The sequence below is a fragment of the Camponotus floridanus genome, unplaced genomic scaffold (genome assembly GCF_003227725.1).
Source record: "Camponotus floridanus strain SB8 unplaced genomic scaffold, Cflo_v7.5 scaffold21, whole genome shotgun sequence".
Taxonomy (NCBI): Eukaryota; Metazoa; Arthropoda; class Insecta; order Hymenoptera; family Formicidae; genus Camponotus; species Camponotus floridanus.
In genome coordinates, this window is record NW_020229337.1 from 1,408,368 (window position 1) to 1,424,710 (window position 16,343).

Sequence of the window (16,343 nt, forward strand, 5' to 3'; positions counted from 1 at the left end):
ATATATTATACGTTGCCTCTGGCAAACCGTATCCCGATCTATGTCGGTCTCTGCGTTTGTCTGTTTATCTGTTCTCTACAGGTACTTAATCCTTGAAATAGGCCGCATCTGAATGAGCAGAAAGGGATGTACGCGATGATAATAAAACGGTGTCAACGGTCATCTTACAGAGTAGATAAGAAAAAAAATAATGCATCACATTTTAGATTGGCTCAACATAAATGCATTTCTTCAAGTCTCTTGCTCTTACTTTCCTCTTTATACATTGCACTTAACTTAAAACTGCAAACTTTGGTTATACGTTTATATATTTCTTGTGCTCTAGGAATTCAAGTCGACTTGACTATCATTTCTTTTCTCGCGCTTCGGAGAAGCAGTAGTCGGAGTACGAAAGAAGAAGCTCGCGACGTTTTAGTGCACTCTAAAACTAATGACACGCGAAGAGGTGCATTAATCGGGAAGTACCGGGCGTGTAGAAAATTCTAAACCGAAAAAAAAACTGAATTGTCTTTACTCCTTAATAGGGTACATCGTAGTAAACAGCTAGTAAAAGTACTTGGCTTTCCACGTGACACATCAAAATAAATGCAATAGTAGATACTTCTTACCTTTTGCATCTCGATTGTAATTTTAACCCTGAATAGTACAAAATAGCTGGCAGGCATAATTGTTTAATCTATCTGGACTTTTTATCAATATCGGTATTGAATCGTGAAAGTATCAGTTTCAAAAATTATTAAAAAAAAATAGACTCTTTTCAATTTTATTCGTAAAAAAATGAATAAGGAAACAATGAAATTCTTGTTAAGTCCAATAGAATAAAATAGAAACCGTCCAGATTTCTTGATACTGTTTAGGGTTGATTTGCCAGCGTTAGTTTCACTGTTCCGATTTCGCAGGTGAAGAACCGCTTGCCGTGGCGGATTTCTCGCTAGGCGGTACCGGCAAAGCCTTGAGAATCGCGTGTACCTCCTCCGCCACTGCCATCAGAACGAACTCGAATTGTTGTTTCGTAGCAACCATATCGGGCCTTTGATCCCTAATGTGCTCGAGAGTAGCGGCGATATCAATCTCCTTCGCTCCCTTTGTCATGCGATTTAGGACCATGTCGATCAAGCAGTAAGTACCAGTTCGTCCAGCTCCATCGCTGTAGAAGGATCACATATAAGAGTATATAGATCGCTAACAAGATTAATTTTGGACATAAATTACAACTATTACACTCACCTGCAATGCACGACTATCGGACATGATCTTCCACGATATGATTTATTAACTTTCCTACAATGACAAAAAGATTAAAATATAAAATATCTTTATAATAAAAATTATCTTTATTTCCTTTTTCTCCCTTTTTCTCTTGTATCGTCAATGTTATAAGTATTGTTAATAAATTAGTAATTACAATAAATTCTTAATAATATATAATAATCTATATGTAATACATAATTTACATAATAAATTGCATAATAATAAAATAAAAATTTTTTAATAATAATAGACAACGAGATCGATACTGACCTGCGGAATTCGAGCAAAGCCTTCGTGGAATACGGTACACTGTTCTCCGGCCAGGACAGGAAGTGGAATTGCGTGACGGTACGTGTCTCACAGGTGCGTAGATTTTTGAGATAGAAGGAGCGCACCAGGTAATCGTCGCACCAGAAATGCTCCGATACCAGATGCACCTCGTAGATGTGATAGAGTTCCGATCCCTCCTCGGGCCAATAACGGTGACACATGGCGCGACCTTCTTCGGTGAGTCGCGTCAGCATCACGATTACTACGCTGCCTTGTTCCCAAACCAATTGCCAGAAATCAGCCGTGGTCTGTGGTAGCGGCCCTTGCGTAGCTATATAAGCCGGATTCCGGGGATCGTGATCCGTCTGCAAGAAAACAAATTATGATATTATTATCACGGCGAGAACAACATCCGATAAACACTTCGTATCGTAAACGATATATTAGATTAATCGAAAAATTCATTCTTTTTTTTTTAATACGTGATTTTGTGTCGTGAAAACTTCGATCAATCTAATTGATCAATTTCGTACTCGATGTCTTATAATCTTATTTTTCTTTGATTTAAAACAGGGTTACTTGTGCAATACCCTGTATGTTTTCACAGCAGAAGAGCCGATTGAATGATACAATTCCAATTAAGTTCCCATTTTATCATCGCTTTCCATTTCTGTTGTTCGGATTTTCCATTTACGACACGGGGATATATCGGGTGAACAATAAATACGGCCATACATCGCCAACTGTGCAATTGAAAAATATATAAGGCTTGCTTATCAATAAGAAACATGCTAGAGTTCACTGCGTTACGATTATGATGCATTAAAAAAAAGATGTCTACCGCAAGCATTAGCCTGACAAATTGCGCCGTGAATTGCGACTTTGCGATAAACGATCAATTTGACATGCCCATCTCGACTGTGACTTACCGACTTCTACATATATTGCGATGCGACGGCCGGAAAATCGAATGTCGTATGTATTTCAGCAATGTGTTATCGCGTGAAAACGAAAATTACTTATTTTATTTTACAAATTACCTAGCAGTTTTCACATATTGAAATAATCAGAAGTCTCTTCTTTTTGTAAGTCAAACCTATTGAAATTCTCGCGTATTGAAATAATATGACATCCTCCTGAATTCTGATTTGTAAAATACTACACTTGATTTTTTTATAACATTAATCCATTTGCTATATACATGCCTTTAGAATTATAAAAAAGAACGATACTTATATTTCTATCATTTTTCGGACTCTCGCGAATTATTTGAAATACAATTACGATAAATTTAGCTTCGAAAAAGAAAAGAAAAGACTTTAGCAAGCTTCAGGAGGATAGGAGATAATGAAGAAATGACCGAATAAAAAATAACATCACAGGAATTACTTACGATTGTGGAAGCGTTTATGTAGTCGGAGTTATTGGCGTTCGCAAGATCGTTCAGAACTACCCGAGAATGATCGTAGGGAAGTGCCGCGCCGGGACGATTCTGTTGGATGTTCGCTTCGCTTTCCGCAATCTCCGTGGATGATGGGTCGGCTCCGTAGGCACACAAAGCCGCCCATTCCTGATCCAGGCGATCCTTGTTCTTCAAATGATCCTCCATATAACTCTATAAATACGATTATATTTCGACTTTTTATATGTATCTATCTCTTTCTCTTCTTTCTCATTTCTTAATTAATCTGTATATTTACAAGAACCATGTGACCGGTAGATATGTCCATGTTGGAGAGGGTAGGTTCCTCGCCCCAAGAGGACGTGCTGGAGCGATTGGAAGGCAGGTTATTAGACTCGTTCTCGCGTGATAGACTAGTGATACGCGGCGATTCTATCTTTTCGCTCGGTTGCTTCGCCTGCATCCTCGCCCTGCACAAGTCTTGATAGTCTTTGGACGCCTCCGGGTCTGGAGTGGTCAGTCCGGCGAGCTTTGCTCGACACTTTGCATGGCGACGTGCGATTATCAGCGTAACCACCGCGGCCGCGATCGCGGCTGCGACGCCAGCGGCCACCAACGCACCGAACAAACTAGAGTTCATCTCACTTTCTTTGGCTACCTCCAGAGTGGCCGGTAATTTAGCCTGTGAAAAGACGCGTGATGTTGATGGCATATATCGCATACATGTGAAATTTGAAGATCGATCTATTTTTCGAAAAGAAAATGAATCTATCACAAATATACCTTGTTGCCTATACCTGCTCGAATGACTCTGATTCCTAGTGCATCTTGTAATTTGCCACGTATTGTATCTAAAATATGATATGTCTAATTATTGCATGCAAATGAAAGTAAATTTACACTTACGTCGTATTTTTTGTATTATATTTTTAAAATCTTCGTAAAATACGGTATATAAATAATATCGTACCAATATTATTAGCTACATCGGTAGCATTATAATTTTTGTCGTTCTGATTGACCTTGAATGTTACTTCTGCGCGACCTACTCGTATATCTGTCAAAGTCCCGGAAGGCAATCCTAAGAGTTCTTCGACCTGAATAAGTTCGCATAAGATTCGTGTTAATTTAATGCGTTATTTATAATTATTTATGCTCTTTTTTTAAATATTCTCTTATAACTCTGAATTAATACGATGTTATTTTGTTTTACCTTAGCGATCACGTGTCCTCCTTCGAGCCATGTGTGAAATTCTTGCTCGAATATGATATAAACATAATCCAGATCAACATTTTTATAAGTTCTTGATGAGTCTTCATTCGTTTTGTACGTACCGCGTAGTTCTTTTTTCGTTAACGGTGCGTATATTTCGTTATTCTAAAATGCAATACTGATGTAATATTTATAATATAATGTGGACGAAGTTTCGGGCTTGGTTAGACTTACATCTTGATTGTCCAATGCCGAATAATCATTGTCGAGGGAGACTATAAAATATAATGTATGATTTTAAACAGATGTTTTTTGCTATTAAAATATTTACATAATTATCTGAATGAAATATATTTGCTTCGTCTTATCAAGTTTATCTTTAAGATATTTAATGAAAATCATTTAAAAGTGATAGAACAGATCACAAGCTTCTCTTTATATATATATATATATATATATATATATATATATATATATATATATAATTAAGTTCACTTACTAGGCGGAGATTGGGTTTTAAATGCGTAATTATTTGTCGAAAATAACGGTCCAGGTTTCTTAACATCTAAACGTTCTCTGCGCTTGAAGCCAGCCAATTCTCGTCTCAACAGATATGCGTTCAAGTCATTGTCATCATATACCTCATCATACAAAGTCCCTACAAGTCGGATACATTTCAGCTAAGCAAAAAGCTAAAATGGCTCTTTCTAGACAACTTAATTAAATATAATAAACTCACCACTCGCGTCAGTTTTATGTCTCAAAGGTCGCATAACTCCTCCTTCGGTGTACATGTCGTTTAATTTCGAAGAAGTATCGGATTCTTCGAGCTCTCCCGAATTATTTTCGTCAGTTCCACCATCCTCGTAATCAACCTCATCACGTTCGATCGCTGTCCTCTTTTCATTATCCAGTCCCGTCGATGCATCAGAATCGAGGAATTCAAGGTGCGGTGGTTTCTTTCGATGTTTATATTTCTTGGAAAAGGCTCTTTCGTATTCTCTTTCATTTTTCTCGTCATCGGAGGAAGGTTCTAGCAACGTATAATCCGATGATTTTTCGTTTGGCAAAAATTCAAACTCGTCGGCAGATAAAAACTGCCTGTTATAAAAGTTTTTGTCATCATTCTCTTCAGGCAGTTTTTCGTCTTCCAGATCTTTGAGTGGTTCAATACCATCATTTCTATATCCATCGACGAAGCTGTAGCGACGCATCCTGCGTGGATATAATTGCTCGTCTACGTCATTCGATAAGTATTTTCTGTACTCGTATTCTTCGTCATTGACTGAATTCTGTTCGTTCTTATCGGTATACCAGTTCTTATATTCAGATCTGTAAGGTCCGATGGATTTCCAATTGTACGGTAATAATTCTTGTTCGCCATAAAAAGTCGGCGATCTGCTTGGTATAAATAATAAGATAAGATAAAAAAATTGAATTCATAAATATATATAATATATGTAAATATATACATCAGAGAGATTCCTTATATTTAATAGATTTGTTTTTTATTTCATTTTCAATGAATTATAATAAACATACAAATATACATTCAGCAATAATGATTCACATATTTTATTTAATCTTTTATATTTATTGTTTTATTTAATTTTGTTTTCGGACTTGCATATATTCGCAAATACAATAGAAAATAAAGTAAAAAATATTGATTAAATAGATACGCTGTCCGTAAGGGGAGAAATGTGAATCTAATTAAGAAATTGTGTGCGCGCTTTACGAAAATTAGAGAAACTTGCTTGCTGAGAAATCTACTATTTATTATCGATGTTTCTTCGATTAAAATGAAACATACTTGTTCTCGATGTCTGTGGAACGATATAGAGCATCGGCCAAATTACTCTCAGGATTTTCATTGTCCGTGGATATTCTTAGTATGGCGACCGCTGGAATTACCTGGGAAAAGGAAATCGATGGCGGTTAACTATCGAAGCGATATTACATTGTGGAAAGTAGGATATTTTTTGATAGAGATAATCATGATTAGAGAACCGATGGCATTAATAGGAGAAATTATCTTTCGCGCACAAGCAAAAACATGTATACATAATCGATGTAAACGAAAACTACTTGTAACTGTATTATGATTTATGCTGACCTTGTCAATAAGTCCATCTTGTTCATCGAAACTTGATTCTTTTAGGTATTCACAGAGACGTTTATCGGGGGGATCGTCTCGTCTGAAAAGTTTCGGATTGAATTTCATTAAATGATGCTTGTGTTGATACAATTTGCAAACTATTTTTCATAAATGTTTTCACGAAAATGATGCTGTTCTTTATCCATCGCATACAAGTTTCTTACAATAATCCCTTGGAATATTTAAACAAAATTAGTTAGCATGAGTTAATATATTCACTACATTTTGAAGATAATATTAAAAATAATAGATAAAAAGTTTTATACGATGAGAAAAGAATAACATTTTTAAAATTTGCAAACTCAGTTAAAATTACAAAGAGTCATGTGTATTAATTTACGCACACGTCGACGAATTTTAATTCGTCAGAACAATCATTTACCACGACTACTAGTTCCAACAAAGGGTGACGTACCCATGCCGGAGATTATATAGCGACGTTTGCATAATACATTGTGTAAAGGGATGCTTCCACTTGTACCCGTCGGATTCCAGTTTCTCTAGTTGCAGTCTTAATAGCTCCAATTCACCTTTATCGAGATTATATCTACGTGATATAGAGAACAGAGAGTGTTATACGTTGATTTTATAAGTGTCGATCGCACTAAAATATGGATTACGTAATAATAAAGACGATAAAGACGTAATAACAGACAGTTTGATGACCCGGCGATAAAATTAATCGATCAGAATGAGAATTTAATTCACGTATATTGCATTCATATATATTGGATTAACATTTGAGAGAAAAAGACACCTTCTGATGCCAATAATTAATAGATGTTATAAAAATACATTTCAATTTTAGAATATAATTTTTATCATACAGAACTTACCGATATAAATCATCGTTTTCTAAATTCGTGTACCGAGGTATACATTTGCCAAACGCAAGATCTGAAAAAATGATATTAATAATGAAGCAAATCGTGAATGAAAAGTAAAAATGCTACTGATTATTCTACATTAATATCATCCATGATTTTGTTAATAATTAATTTATCTGTTAAACTTTATTCGCGCAAAATATATTTTGAATCATTTTTTGATTCTGTATATCGTAAGACAAAAAAGAGACCGAGATTGAAAGAGAATTTCTCGTTTTGTTATTAATTTATTAATTAATCACACAAAGCTATTACCGTCAAAGCACTTTTCCGCCTCGGGGTCGCATATGTTTTCGCTAAATAGGCATCCTAGAAACACAAAACGATTATAACTAAGAGAAATTATTTAGAATGAGAGAGAGAAATTTTAGCTTCAAAGTGTAACATTTAGTTTTTTCGCATTCATACAATTCCAAGCATCTACGTCATATGCCACTAAACTATGCAAATATTTCAACATAGATGTGTAATCTGATTCTAGTCTTGTTTAAGGGCTCGCGATACAATCGATCAGGTCCTCACCATATCGTATCACATAACTCACGAAACACATTATTAAAGAATAAAAATAGCGTTACGCTGAGAAAATGTACACAGAGATAGTTTGATTATAATCCGCCCGAAATAGCAGCATTACATTTAATATCGTGGATAAATTCGGAAAGAATGGAGCTTTTCTAATAATAGTATCGTCCTATAAAGGCGTGATTACTTGATCTGCGTCTGTGGATAAGCCACATTTCCATTGAAAATTTATGTAAAAATCTCGACATTTAACCATCTAAAAAAAAGAACGAAAAAACTCGAGCTCTTTTATTTGACTAAATCGAAAGGAATTAGGCTCGTTATATATTAAATAACATGATAAGAAAACTAGCGTCTACGAGCCACAGCGGATGGTAAATGTCTGAAAAATTCTTTTTAATTGTACGCGAAATTTTAAACGAAAACACGGCATATGCATATATTTTACTTGGTGCATTTAACCAAGATATAGATTCTCATTTTTGAGAAATTCTATAAAACCCTCTTTACCCCCCTTTCATTTGACCTTCTTCCTCTCTTTGTGATTTTTAATCATTCTTTTGTATCGTTTAATAATTTAATCCCTCATTCAATCTCATCTCGATTGTAATCTGAAACACACAATTAAAAGATTGTTTTATCTTGTTTTGAAAAATTTTTTATCTGCGTAAGCGTTTTTTATTATGCATTCGATTTCTATCGAAATCGTATTCTCGTGAGAGTTTGCGAGACGATTGATGATATTCGACGCGTATAAAAGATTAAAGGATGGGGCAGTTGTGGGTGATCGTGTGTAATTAATAGGGCACGCACGTGCTTGTGCACAGCTCAGAGCGCGGAAATATGTGGAATACAATTAATGAACATCACTACAAGTGAACGCACTCATCCTTTTGATATGTTGTGACTGCATTTTTAATTTGTAGTAAATCATAAGTTATAGCTGTGTTGAAATAAATAAAAGAAAAATATATCAAAAATATGGAAGAAAAATGTTACTCATATATATTTATATTTGTCTATTAGGATGAAGAATAAATCTCTCTTGAATATACAAGAGAGACATGAAAATCTATTATGTAATTAAAGAATAGAATGAAATAAAATACAAAACACATGCAACAGAGTAAATCTCTGTCAACAGAGAGAGAGAGAAAGAGAGAGAGAGAGAGAGAGAGAGAGAGAGAGAAAGAGAGAGAGAGAGAGCCAAAGTTGAATAAAATCTATTTAAACATTCGTGACGAACTGCAGAAAAAAATCTAAACAATATTTATAATCATTTGAGAAAGAATATGTAACATTAAAAATGTATACACAATTTCATTTATTATATAATATCTCTATATATTTGCATGTTACATGTGGGAAGATCAACGTTCTGTATTTATCAAGGAAATGATGAATAGGATCAACTGTAATTAATGCGAGAAGTATTGATGGCTGAGCTATATAGCTCACATGAAAGTATAATCTCTTATCATCGAGGATAATCTCTTCGCATTATTGTATTTCATATATAATATCTACCGTCAATTCTGAATGAAATCGGCATTCTGTTATGTAGAGAAAATATCTTTGCCTAAGGGTTAAATATGTGGAGGTGGGTCGATCGAGCAGGTGAATCACGGATATATATATATATATATATATATATATATATATATATATATATATATGCATTTTACATACACATAAAGGAAAATTGAAATGTAGGAATGATGAGTACCGGGGTACACGTGGATGTGTGTACTTCTCGCGGCAATGGCAAAGGGATTGCATGAAGTGGCAGGGGTTAAACGAGACGAAAGGGGTATACGAGGGGGAAATAGATAAGCAAAGGGTCGCGTTATATTATCTGCACAAGCACGCGCGCGCACGTGATAGGGAAAGAGAGAGAGAGAGGGGGGGGGAGAGAGAAACAGGAAGATAGAGGAAGAGGGATGACGTTACGCGCGCGCGATAGAGATATCTGGAAGTTCGCGAAGGCGGTGGCTGCGTGGGATGAACGCTCGATAACTGTCGAGTTGTGTCGTGGGCGAAAATCGAACACTTCTATATATATATATATGTATATATGAATGTGTAACAAAGAGAAAGAGAGAGACAGAAAGCGAGAGAGAGAGAAAGAGAGAGACCCTCTTGATTTTTAGACGACAAAATATTGCCTAATTTCATGAGTGATGAGGAGGATTATTTTAAAACTTTTCAGATTTTATACAATATCCTTTCGTTATTATTTAGAGTTTCCTTAATTAAAAACTGAAACATAAAAAAGAATCGATTATTTCAAAGATTCAAAGAAGAAAAAAATTTGCTTTATAGATATTATAGATATTTTATTTAATATTACTATGTCAGTCAGATGCAATTTTAAATATTTCTCTTTCTCTCTCTCCCAATAGAACTTTATTATCTCATTACCACATGCAATTAGCTCCTATTAATATTTTTTTTTATTTTTTTTTTATTTTTTCTCTAATTACGGATATCGATTTTTCTTTGAGAAAGCATTCCTCGTTTCTCGATTGTGTTTACAAATGCTCTAAAATGATCGATACTTTGATATGAAAATAAAGCAAGTGATAGGGAAAACTAAGTGATATATTGTGAAAGAACGCAATTTATCTCTCTTAGTTATTATAAGTGGTAGGTACCTATTGTAGAAGCCCGTTTTACGATATCAACTTTGTTCCAATAATCTTCTGAACAAGCTTTCATGTCGACGTAGAGAAGAGAGTTATAAAATACGCGAGTGAATTCGCATAAGCTACACATCACGATGAAGAGCATCATGATGACGAGAACGATAACGGGAATGATCGATAAGGATCGACGACCCTAATCCCGGTTTCTCGTAAAAGTGCACCGCGAACGATAACAGAAAGTTTCTTTGTATTGACGTCATTCAGAAGTCGATATGGTGAGCTAGAAATTTAGTCGCAAAACTTTGATGTCGTGCACCAATGTCAATTAGCGCCTACTTTCTTTCTTTGTAGTTAGAGCTATTACAATTCTATTACTTTGGCTATTACATTTACTTATTGTGAGACCTATTACATTTCTATTACATTAAACAGAAACACAACCATATAATACATATTAAAATTAATCGACAAATATTTTAATACACAATAGACACCCTTCGAATCTTTTCTGGTTCCACCCACATCGTTAGCTATACAATAAACACCCTTCGAATCTTTTCAGGTTCTACCTACATCGTTTAGCTAATTAATTAATTACTAATTAATTAAATTCTCCTATTCTATTACGCAGCATTGTGTAACTTTTACATATAAATTTAATTGATTATTGCACCTTATAGTCGCATTCTTGTGAAATGTAAACAATATATTTGCGGTTAATAAAAAGTAATTCGCTTGCATATTTTTTCACGTGTTGTTAATCGATAAGTATACTTTTGCACAAATGTATGACCAAACAGCACTTAAAGAAGTATAATATCACGCGACAACCTAATGGGGCGTCAACCATTACGCGCGATCGATGTTAATACTTCGAGTTGAATACTTACATCACTTTATCGTTAAGAAAAATATTGATTGAAGAGATAAAATTTATTTTTACAGAGAAGTATCGAGAGTGGATGTTAATTGAATTACAAGAAATATACTTCGGATTTATTTTAAGGCGATTTATAAAGAGGCTCTCCAAGATTTATATCAAGACTCAAAAATTTTATAGAGATTTTGAATTTTATTTTAGAATGTAAATTAAAAGGAAATTTATCTCATGAATCTTTTAAGAGCTGTTCAATTTTTTGGTGCGATGTTAAATGATCTGTATAATTTAAAAACAGTGGTATAAAATTATTTCATTAATTGAGTTTACCGTGGACTTCGTCCATTGTCTCTCAATGTCTTGTCGTTATATCTACGTAATATATCTCTCATCCTTTGTCATCTTCGTGTTTAACGTTCACGCACAAAGGGTTTCTGCTTGATTGCGCGGAGTGCAATTTAACGATGATTTACAGTACGAGTATCGAATAGAACGCTTCACCATAAAACTATGTGATATCTCCTATCTCTTTAAAAACCCTCTCGTTTATTTTTTTTATATATATTATTTTTATATATATATATATAAAGAGATTTAAAGTTCATCTCTTTATTAATTTAAAAGAGGCGAACATTCTTCGAGAGATTCTAGAAGACGTAATAGAAAGAAATTAATTTTCCAATTATTTGAAATTAAAATGCAAATTCATTTGGAATTAAAAAATAGATAAAAATGACGATTCAAGATTTTCTTCGAACGAAAATAAGTTTTATCGGAAAATATATTTCTGATACTGGTCTCTTTTTCGCAGAATATATTTCTGCACGGAAAATAATAGCCACGTTACTTTATTCAGATTACGAACTTTCGCATCGAGGGTAAGTATACTCTCTGGAGACGAACGCCATTATCTTCTCGCTCGTTCGAATAATAATATTCAGTGCTCACCAACATTGCCATCAGCGAGAATGACGACGTGATAGAGGACACAGAGCACCAAGAGCTCCACCAGACCTCCTCGCCACCACCGTTTACGGCCCATAGATGTTCCTGCAATTGTGAATCCACTTTACGTCACTCCGTCCGTTCTTTCAAGCATCTATAATAGGATAATTTTATCTCACTTTCCTCTCTCTTTTACTCGCAGAAAAATAAAGCAAATGTAATCGGCATCCTAGTGAATAAGCGATGCGGAAACATTGTGAATTATTTTTGTTTTTTAAGTTTTAACAATTTTAAATTATTATAGTTTCTGATGATTAAAAAATCATTGAGAATATATAAAATATTTTCAATAAATAGTTCATGAACTAAGATCTTGACGAGAATAAAAATACATTTATGTGCCTTAAGATTTATGTAAAATATTTCACATAGAAATACATTTATGTATCTTTAAGACTTACGTAAAATATTTTACTTAAGTCTTAAAGACACATAAATGTATTCTCGCGTCAAGATCTTAGTTCATGAACTGTTTATAGAAGTATACACTCGGACTTGTGCAGCAATAGTTTCTAGAAGGCTAGTGTAAGTAGCTTTTCTAGGTGCATCGCCCTGGAGTGCATCGCCCGCACTCGATCGAATACGAATCTAACAAAAGTCAATGCACACGGCATAATCTACATTGCTTTCAGCAAACTGACTGACGATAAAAAATGCTATTCTAAATGTGAATCTGAATCATTTTCTGGTAAACAAAAAAAAAAGAAATCGTTTAACAGATTCTTCAACACAAATTATATAAAAGACAGAAATAAGAAAAATATTTTTTATTTTTACTTCCCACATAGCATGCATATCCAAAAGACGTCAAGAAGGTATCCAGAAGACATCTTTGGGCGATTGAATATCTTCAAGATGTCTTGTGAATGTCTTTTGAACATAGATGCTATGTGGGTTTTTTGACGAGAGAATCCTGTCCTTTGATTTCTGTTTCCAGATGCCTTCCGTTCTATCATTTATTTTTTTATCTTCAAAAAAGCATCCTCTTTCCGTGATTACATATAATTCTATATTTATATATATCTCGAAGCATCAGGTTGTAGTCACATTCACCCTCCTCCAAAGACAAATTAGCATCCCCTTGGGAAACCTGCGCGCCGCCATCCGATTTTAGCTCTCTGGCTCTTACATTATTCTCGGATATTATCGGAAGCGAGACACGCGCGATAACGATTTTTATTATTCATATTAAGTATCCAAATATAATTTCATATAAATTCCTGCGATGTTAACATCCCCTCAGTTAACATTCAATGTAAATATGATAGCGTGCAATTATAACGCCGGTAAAGAAGATATGTTCTCGTGTATCTTGATATAGCCCCTTTAACTACACAATCTTTATAATTTACCCTTAAAAAAAAGAAAAGAATCTAGCGCAGAGAAATTTAGAACACGCAAATCTGCTGTTAGAAAACAATTATAAAGAGGCTTTTTTTATTTTTTGGACGCAAGTTTACATCGCATACCTTTACCGCGAATTTTTTCTCTTCAAAAGATATTAAAGGAGGGAATCAGGGTGAAACTGCTGGGTGTAAACGTAGATTCGTCCTCACCTGGGCGTGACGTAACACGGTCTCTTCACACCCTGCGGCACATAGTGCACGCCGCCACGAAAATCACAATTTTGTTCCGCTTCGCGAGAGAGTTGGCGATCACCACTCGGCGGTGCTAGCTGCGAGAACCTCCTGGACCATGTTCCCGTGGACGGCCGCCGGTTCCGCCGCAGCGATGGCACTGACTGAAAAGGTAGGACGATGAGAAAGAGGTGGAGGAAGGTACAACAGGCGACGGCGCGCAAGCCGTGCGTCGTCGTATTTTGAAATCGATTGTGCCGGCAGCGGGCCAACAAAGACACAGAACGATAGGGGGAGAGAGATAGAAGGAGGGAGAGTGGGAGGAAGAAAGAGAAAAGGCGCACACACGTACTGTCATCGACGACAATAAAGAGGAGCATCTAAGGGAATAAATCATCGCGTCGCTGAAAATTGACAGATAGATAAAAATTCTATCTAACAATATATTTCTCCTTAATAAAGCGATTAATTGTCTTAGAAAGAAAGAGAAGAATCTAAAGAGCAGCAACCGATCGGCGAGGTTGCTCCGAAAAAATTAAATTTCGCTTTATCGTTTATATTTATTTCTTTTTTTTTAGTATAATAAAATTTTTTAAAGATAGAAAAAAAAGGAATAAAAATTATACCATGAGAAATGTGAAGTACGAATTAACTCCTGTGAAACTCATGGCGTCGTTGAAAGGGTCTCGCAGGGCATGTTATCGATTAGGGAACACTTGTTGCGGGCGAGCCGAAGGCGCGAGGTAAATGCGGTTCTCCCACGCTTCCCGAGAAAAACGGAGAAGAAAGATTTATGCCGCTCGTAATGGAAGCTGAAAGAAGGATAGCAGTCATTAATCGGAAACGCAATAAAGAAAGAATAACAAAATGAATTATCGCAAAAATCATCTCTTCGTGTCTTGTTGGATAAGCACATATTTCACCTTTTTTTACGCTTACATCATATAATTATCTTAAGGCGTCTTTAGATGGAAGCGTTTAGCGTCAAGCGTCGAGCGTCAAAAACACGTGCGCAGCACCCTTGCGCATAATTCTGAACAGGCAGATTCCAGCATCTTGACGCTAAAACCGCTAAAACAATGTCTAGTAACAAAATTTTAATAAATACGGTAGAGGTAAGTAGATTGTATATTCTTAATAGAAAATGTATTAATATATATAATATATAATAAATATAATAGATATAATAGATATAATAGATATCATTATACAATATATATTATAGAATTGCGCGATTAGTAGCGTATTACAACATAACCAAACAGAAGGAATAATTGGCATAAATATATGTTTTCTAAATACAACATGAATATTATTTATTACAATGTATTCTTTGTATAGGATATAACGTGTGGAGTGTGCACGTAACTTTTTTTTGTTTCTTATATTCATGATTAATAATGCTGCTGCATTCTAATAACCATTGATGATAACGATAATTAACTGACATTTTATTGATAATATTTGATAATAATGATAATATTGATAATATTGATAATAATGATAATATTTGATAATATTCCGCAATTTAGATGATTTACTGACTGCTCCAGCGTTTCAACAAATCACTAGGCACACTGCGCATGTCATACTTTTTGACGCTTTAACGCTCGACGCTAAAACGCTCCTATGTAAAGGCACCTTTACGTGTATGCCTTGCAATTTATTTTTATACGTGTACTTTTCTTTCTTTTACATCTTCTTTTCGCTTTTTCGACCTTTATAATGAATTTTGAAGATGAGCAGAGTGTTCGTTAAATAGTGAGAATGTTCTCATCGCGGATTCGAATTTATGTACAATTGACATTTGAATTGACTTTTGGGGTCAGTTACCAGAAAAGTGCAATGGATGTATTCTTGCGATATATAACCTTAACGAAGATATGTACATACATACGTGTGTATACAAGCTGTTAAAAAAAATTCAAAACTTATAGAAGGATAGATTATAATCAAGTCAAAGAAAAAAAATTGCTTAACGAATAACAGGATACAGGTTCGAGGACGATTAAAATTTGATCGAAGTTGGAAGTGATTTTATAAAGCGAGAATTATAAGCTATCTAGATATAAACTCGCATAATACACAAATGTCAACCAATCGCGAGCGCCCATAATGCAAAAGAGGCAATAATATGGCCTACTCTACATGTGATTGGTTCATTTCTTCGTATATCATGCATTACGTAGCCATAAAAATTTATCTAGATATTCCCGAAAAATAATTTCTAGTCGCCCAATGTTTAACGAGAGGGCGTTAGTATACGGAGAATTTTTTACCTCGAATAATTAATATAAGTAAAACTTCAATTAACTTATTAATAATATTTGCAATATTATACTGATTATATAAATATATGTATGTGAAAAAATTTATTGATTCTTTTTAATTTTTCAATACGTGTAAAATAAAATTAGAGAAAAAGAGAGAAAAGAGGAAGATAGATAGATAGATAGATAGATAGTTAGATAGATAGAGAGAGAGAGAGAGAGAGAGAGAGAGAGAGAGAGAGAGAGAGAGAGAGAGAGAGAGA

General features: G+C 34.7%; 1 protein-coding gene across 3 annotated transcripts; it reads right to left on the minus strand.

The window, feature by feature from the left end:
* Positions 1–10: 10 nt before the first annotated feature.
* On the minus strand, positions 11–14,692 carry LOC105253930. Of its 3 annotated transcripts, none has more exons than XM_011262290.3 (20): positions 14,437–14,692; positions 13,790–13,974; positions 12,177–12,278; positions 7,437–7,490; positions 7,131–7,191; positions 6,710–6,841; positions 6,253–6,334; positions 5,950–6,050; positions 4,876–5,537; positions 4,636–4,794; positions 4,371–4,411; positions 4,137–4,301; positions 3,894–4,020; positions 3,707–3,774; positions 3,222–3,605; positions 2,915–3,136; positions 2,451–2,456; positions 1,522–1,886; positions 1,228–1,281; positions 11–1,147 (listed from the first exon to the last, which is right to left on the minus strand). In XM_011262290.3, the coding sequence occupies exons 3-20, from the start codon at positions 12,268–12,270 to the stop codon at positions 880–882; spliced, it is 3,045 nt and encodes a 1,014-aa protein (XP_011260592.1). In that variant the 5' UTR covers positions 12,271–12,278; positions 13,790–13,974; positions 14,437–14,692; the 3' UTR covers positions 11–879. The 3 variants fall into 3 exon arrangements, with proteins under 3 accessions (XP_011260592.1, XP_011260594.1, XP_011260595.1); XM_011262292.3 differs by having other exon boundaries at positions 4,876–5,534; positions 14,437–14,691; XM_011262293.3 differs by lacking the exon at positions 2,451–2,456 and having other exon boundaries at positions 14,437–14,690.
* Between the last annotated feature and the right edge of the window lie 1,651 nt (positions 14,693–16,343).